Source organism: Penaeus chinensis, chromosome 42 (genome assembly GCF_019202785.1).
Source record: "Penaeus chinensis breed Huanghai No. 1 chromosome 42, ASM1920278v2, whole genome shotgun sequence".
NCBI lineage: Eukaryota > Metazoa > Arthropoda > Malacostraca > Decapoda > Penaeidae > Penaeus > Penaeus chinensis.
Genome location: NC_061860.1, coordinates 22,079,333 through 22,089,332, shown reverse-complemented (window position 1 = coordinate 22,089,332; position 10,000 = coordinate 22,079,333). Strand labels below are relative to the sequence as shown.

At 34.2% G+C, this 10,000-nt stretch overlaps 1 protein-coding gene across 1 annotated transcript in view; it reads right to left on the bottom strand.

Annotated features, from left to right (window-relative positions):
• LOC125047835 (EH domain-containing protein 1-like) overlaps positions 1 to 9,733 on the bottom strand; it is a gene marked incomplete at its 5' end in the record, with an annotated part of 19,652 nt that extends 9,919 nt beyond the window's left edge. Inside the window, 1 exon segment of the mRNA XM_047646345.1 lies at positions 9,577 to 9,733. Within this exon segment, the coding sequence (XP_047502301.1) occupies positions 9,577 to 9,733 (157 nt within the window).
• Between the last annotated feature and the right edge of the window lie 267 nt (positions 9,734 to 10,000).

Sequence of the window (10,000 nt, the reverse complement as noted above, 5' to 3'; positions counted from 1 at the left end):
TCACACAGATTCATTCTCCTCATCACCATCAGAAACTTGCTTCACTATTTTTCTGCCTATCATCATTTCACTTTAACAGATATTTTTTTAATAAGAATGAAAAAAGATATGCACATGCTGACTGAGCAATCTCGCAATTCATAGTAGTCCTGAATGAACTGAAAATTGCCTTTGTCTAGATTATGAAAATTATAAATAAAGAGCCAAGTTAAACAAATACCAACTAATGAAATTATTTCAACTTCTAATTCTATCTCCAACAGTTAAACTAAATTCTAATGGCTGGACAAATGAAAACTGTTGCCTCGACCTGAATCTTAACCAAAGTGTGACCTATTATCTATTGGCTGCTGACAGGTATCACTAGGCTATGATTCGTCTTTATGAAATTTCTTAAATGTCTCCTAGAAAGCATAAATCAAAGAAAAAAGAATAACCTGATGAAAGATTGCACCAGATATGCTGAAATCTGCATTAAGACAACAAACGCAATACCATCCGAGACTCCAACTTGTGAAACTACAATGGTGGAAATTGCATATCTACTTTATGAAACTATTCTGCTGTACTTTGCCAATCTAGCAACATTTCATTTAGACAAATATTACCTCATTGCCTCTGGGTGACATGTATATCATGTTATGTCGAGAATGGCCATCTTCCTGGGCCACATATGCCATGCCATCCATATTTCAATCAAATTCTTGTTTACTGGCCTTCTACCACGTAGGCTTTGCATGTTGTAGCAAGACGCCTTTCCAGGAATTTTGCAAGCAAACCACATCCAGACCTATTATGGGTATTTATATACCATGAAAACAAACACGTCTGTTCCCTGCAAGTGGTGCATGCCACTGTTTCTATGCACTCTGGAGTTTAGGCCTTCCAGTATTTTTGCCAGCCTGGAGGCATTAAGCTGATGCCAAGATAACATTAATGATAAATGAGCGTATCTAGTTCTATTCCCTTTCAAATATCTACAAACTAACATTGACAAACTATTAATTGCTGGAAAAGGACAATTCAGTATGAAAGACCAAAGACATCTGCAAGATGTAAGCAGTTGCCTCAGAAAAGTCTTTTTCTATTAAATGAAGTTCCTTTGATTGATTTGCTGTTATAAAATATGAAAAATAAACTCTAGATATTCCATATCTTAAGATCAATCCTAGCCCAATTTTTTTTTAGAAATACTGAAAATAATATGTAAACTTTATAAAATATATAAAACTTTGGTTTTCGATGTATACTCTCCATAAAAAATATTGTTCTAACTGGAATACAGGCAGAACATACAGGTGCAATATATTTATACATTTTGCTTTGGGTATTAAGTTGACTGTGTGACTGCATATGGACATGCATTTAGTATGCAACTTCAAGCAACTCTCCATTTCAAAAATATTACTGAAAGCTAACAATATTAATTAAAGGGACCTTCTGTTATAGTTTTGAATCCTTTCAACTAATGCATTAGAATATTTACTATCATGTATCATCATTTACAGATAGGTCTATGGGTTTTTTCTTCCAAACATTATTTACTATTTGGCAACTGGTGAAGATAAAATGAAAGACCATCAGTTTCACATTACTCATAAATATATACATATTCACTCTCTTATCACTGGATGATGTAGAAATGGAGAAGGTAATTCATAAACCATTGTTAAATATATATTTTGCAACTTACTCAACAGTTATAACAACACCTAGTTTTCTTGGCAGTATAAAAGAATTTCACGTTCTATTTTCCTCTGATTTTAAGCCAATCGTTTTTTGTGAGATTGTACTTCCCCCTTGAACCTGCTGTTGTGCAAATAAAATATTTCTCCTATGTAAAAGGTGTATCAGTTTCAAGACCAAAAAGTATAAAAGAGTTTACAACTATACTAAATCTATTGAAAAATAGAATTAAGAAAGTTACATTTTTTAATCACTTCATGCATTTTAAAATCTTACTTAACCCTTTGCCGACGAGCATGGCATGCATATACATGCCATGTCCACAGTGAGTTTACTTGTTTAACTGTTTTTCCAATTAAACAAGTAATAATAATAATGATAATCATAATTTCTTCACTAATTCTAAGACAGAAAATAATCTGAATTTCACTGTAAATGTTACATTACACAAGACTAAAGAGGGTAATACGTATATGAAGTCTTAACCCATAATGTAACGTCACCTGGAGTTTCCTTTTGTGAATATTATTTGCACAAAGATTTCTCCACAATTGCTCAGCCACCAAGAAGCCTATTAGTATGCCGACATGATCTCTCCTGGTTTGCTTTTTCCTTGAGTTTTCAGTATATTTTTTTACTCAAATGTTATTAAGTCTCACTTTCCCTCGAGTCTGCAGGAAAACTTTTTTTTTCTTTTCTTTTTTTACAAAGGCTTTCGATACCGATGCTTTTATTTTGATTATAGACATTTTAATCATTACAGTGTTATTGTCATTACAAACAGCAATACAAAATACCAGAAAATATTTTCAAAAATTAAAGAAAAGAGTAAACAAGTGAGACACGTAGTACTCGTCATAGGCTCACTGGTGACTTAAAACGTGTGGATGCATCTCTGTGCAAAAACGACTAACAAATTAAACTCACAGTGGGCATGGCATATACACAGATTCCATCCCGGTGGCTGCAGGCTGACATCAACGTTGTTGTTATCATTATTGACATTATGATTACCAAAATGTTGTTACCAATACTAAAATGGACACAAAAAGAGACAAGGAAGGGGAGATAGGTAGGACTAGTAATTGCTCCTTGGTGATTAATAACTTGTGGAGTCATCTATGTGCAAAACAATCCATAAATAATAGAGTGGACATGACATACATTTTTGCCATCCTGCCAGTACTGAGTTAAAAGAGAATCATCCCTCCCTTCCTCCCTCTCTCTCTCTCTCTCTCTCTCTCTCTAAAAAAAAAAAAAGGGGGGGAGGGCACATAGGCATTTGTGCCAGTACTGTGCCAGACTGGAAAACCTCTTTCTCACTTCAATTCTCACTTCCATTCCCTCCTCTCTTTCTCTTACTCACTCACACCATCTCTCATCTTATTTTTGGTCATGGATACCATAAAATAAGAAAAAAAAAAATCCACAAAGAGTCTTTTCAACTCTAAAGTACTACAATACTTAACAAAACCAGTAAATAATGAGTTCATAGCATTTTAATAAATTACATTTTATTTAGTGTGAGTAGTTTTTAAAATTGCTGAGAACTTGTGTGTGCCAGTCTACTAAACTAACCAGGAGAGTGCATGGCAGGTTATTCCACATGGACATCAAAATTACCACTCTAGGTACCGTGAGAATAAGACTGATGTATATGAAAACAATGAGTAAATAACGAGGTATTGAGTGCTGTGCATAAATTATTGCATTAGAGAAAAATCTGCATAGCTTCAGTAGTTTCAAAAGCTGTGACTCTAAACATAAAACTTAGACATCTTGCTTACATTGTCTACAAATAATTCATTTATTTACCATAAATCTCATCTGTTGATAATGAGACGAAACTTCTCCTCAGCTTAGAGACTGCAAGATTAGATGCAACTATCAATCAAACTAAGCAATCAAGCGAAGACGATGGCAATGATAACAATAATGATAATGATGATAACAATAAACCAAATTTTATGTCGTTCATATACTTTGGCCTAATAAGATCCACTGTAACCTTCTCACTTTTGGAAAGAGAGAAACATTCAATCTCTTTGATATTGTTTAAGACTCACTTTCCTTTCTTGAAGAATCCATCTCATTAATATATGAAATGTGTTATTTTACCTTTTGGCGGTTACCATTACATCATATTCAGTTTTGTAAATTACATGAACATTCCTCCCAACTATATGCAGAATTAAGGAATTTATATTTTTTAATCACTTCATGCATTATAAAATTTACTTAACCCAATGCCGACGAGCATGGCATGTATGTACATGCCATGCCCACTGTGAGTTTACTTGTTTAATTGTTTTTACACTTAGATGGCTACACTTATACTAAGTCACCAATGAGCCAATTATGATTGCTGCCTGTCTCACATGTTTACCCATTTCCTTGATTTACAAAATATTTTATGCTATCTTATTTTGCTGTTACTAATGTATATAACATTATAGTAATTATAATGTCTATAATAAAATCATATCGATATTCATGGCAATAGTAAAAAATATGTTTTTCCCGCCAATTCAAGGAAAGATGAAATCAGGTAAGATCACAAGGTCTACTAATTAACTCTTTTGCACAAGCAGAGCCATCTATGTGCAGAGTCATTTCATAAAATAAAAAGAGCACAGCTTTTTCTCAGTGCCATTGGGTCAAGCATCAGGTTTAGAATCTAGCATATTAAACCCTACAAAACAGCAAGGCATAAAGAGAAAACTCTGTGCTGACTCTAGATGAGTCAGCACAGAGATGTTGCAAAGTAATGATCTAGACCTATTCACTGCGACATTTACAGTGACGTCAAGCCTAAACACTCCACGCCTGAGGGTCTGGGATATGACACATTTACATGTCAAACTCAGACAGGGAGAAGTGTCAAGTATAATTCTTTGTGGATAAAGAAAATGCTATAAAATCAGCTACTGACCAGAATAGTTGTTTTGTCTAGTTTCTCCATTTGGAGTAAGAGCATGGCAATGAACATATTTCTATTAAATCAAGTTGTTTAATGTGTCTTTCTATCAGGCTGTTTGCTGTAAGTAATATTATACAAATTCATTCTACTAATGTAATCAATATCAATTTGAGTTTACACAGATCAGACGATCAATAAAAAAAGAAGTGTCTGGATGCATGACCGAAATAATTGAAGTGACTAACAGTGAATGATAAACACAAGACAAATCTGTGAAGAATTGACACTTATGAGAATTTGAAGTCCTTTAAAAGGGTGGATGTCCTCATGGTGGTACTTATCATGACTTGTATTCTATGAACTGAAGAGAGTGCAAGTCACATCACTCCAATAAAACACTGTGCACTAAGCAAACCTATAACAGTAAAGAATCAAAGGTCTATTTGCACAATAGTCCAAGATGCTAGCAAACAAAATATATCCTGACTGTCATGTGTTACAGTCTTGCAACCACTATCAATAAGAAAAATATACCCGGTCTGCACCAAAATACATGTGGTAGGAGAAATTAACAAAGGCTTAGGGAGAGAAAGAGAGAGAGAAAGAGAGAGAGAAAGAGAGAGAAAGAGAGAAAGAGAAAGAGAAAGAGAAAAAAAAGAGAGAAAGAGAGAGAGAAAGAGAAAAAGAGAGAAAGAGAAAGAGAGAGAGAGAAAGAGAAAGAGAGAGAGAGAGAGAGAGAGAGAGAGAGAGAGAGAGAGAGAGAGAGAGAGAGAGAGAGAGAGAGAGAGAGAGAGAGAGAGAGAGAGAGAGAGAAAGAAAGAAAGAAAGAAAGAAAGAAAGAAAGAAAGAAAGAAAGAAAGAAAGAAAGAAAGAAAGAAAGAGAGAGAGAGAGAGAGAGAAAGAAAGAAAGAAAGAAAGAAAGAAAGAGAGAAAGAGAGAGAGAGAGAGAGCATTTTCATATCAAGAGTGCAGTTCTCTGGCATTTTCCCCTGCCTTCAGAAAAGAAGTAAAAACAAAAACAAAACAAAAACAAGATGATGTCAAAGACGAAATAGAACAGAAAAAGGAATAATGAACGATAGAAAAAAGCAGACAGACAGAAAGAAAAAAGCTGATGGTATAACAAATCAAAACACTGTGACAAGACCAAGGAAGTACCAGAAAAACACATGTATTATCAGTGCGACACGCCACTCTTTTCAACATACTTTATATGAAAGTATATCATCATTTACCGGAAAGGAAACCAGACGACAAATTATCTTTGAGGTGATTTCTCTTGTACTTGGTTGCTGTGGAGGATAAAGCAATCACTAAACTGAAATTCTAATTTTCTTTACATTCATTTGCCTTGCAGATTAGCAGTATTGTTTTTTCTTCTTCACAAAAAAGAGTAAGAAATATATAATGCAAGTGAAACTGCTATATTTAACCCAAATCCAACGGGCATGGAATGTACGTACATGCCATGCCCACTGAGAGTTTATGTGTTTAGCTGTTTTTTCACATAGATGGCTACACTTGTACTAAGTCACCAATGAGCCAATTACGAGTACTGCCTGTCTCACCTGTTTACCCTTTTCCTTGATTTACAAAAATATTTTACATTATCTTATATTGCTGTTACTAATGTCTATAACATTATTGTAATTATAATGTCTATAATAAAAATAACAATATCAATATTGATAGCATTAGTAAAAAAAAAAAATTTTTCCTGCTAATTCAAGGAAAGGTGACATCAGGTAAGGTCACAAGGTCTACTAATTGACTCCTTTGTGGCTAAGTATTAGCAGAGCTATGTATGTGCAGAGACATTTCTCACACACACACACACACACACACACACACACACACACACACACACACACACACACACACACACACACACACACACACACACACACAAAAAAAACACACAAAACACACAAAACACAAAATAAGATCAAATGAGCTTATCACAAGCCAATGTATATTTTGTCTGTCACCGTGCAGCAGACACTCCCCTTATGGCAATCATGAATATTTGAAAATACAAAGGTACAGTGCCTTTGAGACTGACTTACACTTTATATAACAGCAGAATTCTTCAGTATCTCAATGAATGTATACAAAGGAGTTATAAAAAATAATAAAAAAAAAAAAAAAGAAAAATCTTGTAATGTAAATATTTATAAAGGATGGAGATAAAAACATGTGAGAAGATAGTGGTTTTTCTTTTCCTTCTCTCATTAAAAGGACTAGTGTGTGATGTGTGTTTGTATTCTGCATGTAGGTATATGTGCACCTGTATGCTAGTGCATGACCCTGTGTAGGGGCAAATCCACATGAATGTACATATGAGTGTGGATTCAAGTAATATCTATAAGAGAGCTACAAAAGATGTTATTCTAATCATATTAATAATGAGGTCATTTGTCCAAACAGTGCTTATCTCTTATCAGTGCTGGCCACACAATATCAGATTCAACAGAGAGATAACGGAGAGGAGGGCGAGGAGATACACAATGCACTGTACAGCACAACACCTTGGTAGAATGTCATCAATAATTTCCTTAAATTGGTTCTACTTACAGATACAGACATAATGAAGCTACCAACATAACCCTTTCTATCCTGAATGTCCTATAACAGCATTGCACCCTCATATAATCACTGGGACATAATGGGTTAAAAGATGCAGTGCTTAATTCAATCTCAATAACTCAATTTTACCCTTTCTATTTTCTTTCTATTAATTGCTCCATCTATCTGCATCATTAGAATGTCTTGGTAGTGTATCTATATGGGTATCACAAAGACCAAATGAGAAGAAAAACAATAAAGAGAGAATGCAAAATATAAAGAATTTGAAAAAAAAAAAACAAATTGTAGGTTAATCTAATTACTATTTTTCTAAATATTACTTACAAATAATGACAAACATTCAATTGTGTTTAGACATAGAGAGCTCCACAAGTGCTCAGCCATCAAGGAGCCAATTAATAGGCTTTCATTCTCTCCTTTAATTATTGTTATTTTCTTTTTTCTTCATGCTATAGTAGTTACTAATACTGACATTATGTTTAGCATCTCATGAACAATACTAATAACAATGAAAAATAAATAATCAAAAAAAGAAAATTAAGGAAAATGGTAAACAGGTGACATAGAAAGGTCTAGTATTTGACTCTTTGGTGACTAAGCACATGTGCAGAGCCATCTATGTATAAAAACAACAGATAAACTAAAGTCAGAGAGGACATGGCATGTACGTCGTGCCATCCATCCCAGAGGCAGTGGGTTAAGCAAGACACGAATAATGCACTAACAATGAGGAGAAAATAAAGATGGATGGCTGGACTCTAAACTTCTGCCACACCCTCAGGTTAGACTGATGATTCCAGTTACGTAATTACTTATAAGTGAATAAACACCTTTATTTCCTATTCCCTAAGATACATGGTGCTCCTATAAGCAAACATGTCATCACATGTTCATTGAACTGTTAATGTCACTGATCTAATTGGAAAGTAATAGGTTCCTAAGAATTGATCTTCGGGGAATGTCATAAGTGAAATTACTGCTGCTATATCTAATAGAAAAAGTTCCTTTGTAAACCATGATTACGTATAGTTATTTCTCATAGACTATCATCCAATCATTAGCATACAAACTATTTGTCAAAAAAAATGTGCAATACTCTAATTGTGGACTGAACATTACCATAGGAATTTAAAGTGCACCAGCCCATAAAACAAACTGCACTAGTTTCCAAGCACAGTTTGAGTACAGAACTTCACCAAGTCATTCAGTACATAAATAACTGCAAAGTAATGCAAGAGTCCTAAGTATATAGTTAAAAAAAAAAAAAAAAAAAACTTTTGCTAAATGACAAAATACAGATATTTTAAACAAGTCTTTAATTCATACTTATGCTACAAACTGACAACATATCAAATTCCTTTGAAGAGATATGGGAATGATCCTACAACAACAACAACAAAAAACTTTCGTGTAGTAATATTATCATCAAGATCTTAAGTTTAGTTATGTTACAACACTAATACTGACAAACTATATCATCTGCTCTGTTCATTATTAATTTGTGCTACTGTTAAAGAATCACTAACTATAACCTTATCAAAAAAAAAAATTGGGTGTGAATGGAGTGGGAGGTTCTTTGTTATCAGATAAAATTTAGGAGAAGCTAATAAAAAGCTATTTAGGTTTGCTATCAGAAGTTTTCGGGATTTCCTTTTGGTATGTTTTATATTTCTAATGATGTGTAACACTTAGACCTATGTATTAAACAATACAAAACTGAAACACCCACAGAACTCTATTATAAAGCTCCAGTGACTTAAAACACAGTAATAAAATTACACTGAAAGTATCATAAACAAATAAAGTACATCAACTGTAATACTTATAACCTTAAGGCAAGACTCCTGTCAGTGTAATTTAAGCATCCGTATGTATATAAATATAAACAAATGATAAAATAAATGTACCCATCTATCCACATTAACCCAACAATTTATTTACAGTATCAGTAGTTAGCAAAATGATCTCAAGTATGACTCAGAGTGCAAAGATAACAAAAATACAGGAAATTATATACACATAAAAAAATAAATAAAAAAATAAAAAAATAAAAAAATAAAATTACACAAGAAAAAATAATAAAGAGGTTAATAATGCCTTACCTTGTATATATGAGTGTGAAAATCATGACCAACAAAATATCAGGGCAATTCCCAACTTCTGGGCAGCCTATCCGTGACACTTTCCATGTTTCCCTGGAATGCGATTCCCCGGGAGAATGCAACGGACCATCACAGGGATCCCCCCCCCTCCCCCATGATTATATAAGGATCTCTCTGCAGCTCTTGAAATTCTCCCTAAGCCTCTATTCACCGTTCTCACTCCTCACAGTAACTCCTCCTTTCACCCGAACTATTCCCTACGAAAGACCGCAAATCACCTACCTCGGATAATGGCGGCTTCCTTGTTACTCGTGGCTTCCTCTACTGGGATCATGGCCATCAGGCGGGCAATGTCCTCGGCCAGCATCTTGTCGACTGCCTCCAGAAGTCGGGGCTTTATCAAGTTGAATTTGGTGAAGTCGTGATGCTGGAGCTGATCCTGTGTGCATGGAAACATAGACAATAACAGGTTTCTTTGTTTCTGCTGCAAGGAGGTATATAGTTGAGCTGGTTCTGAATAGACAGGTAATTAGGATGCAAGTGAATTCAGTTGATGAAAACAACAGAATGACTGAACAGAAATAGACATAGTGATGATGGTGATAATACATGATGGGTTTACTTGGGTACCATATTTGTAATGGCATAAAAGTTAAAAGGGTAAGGAAGATTTGGTATACTACTCATTAGGGTGAGGTGAATTCAA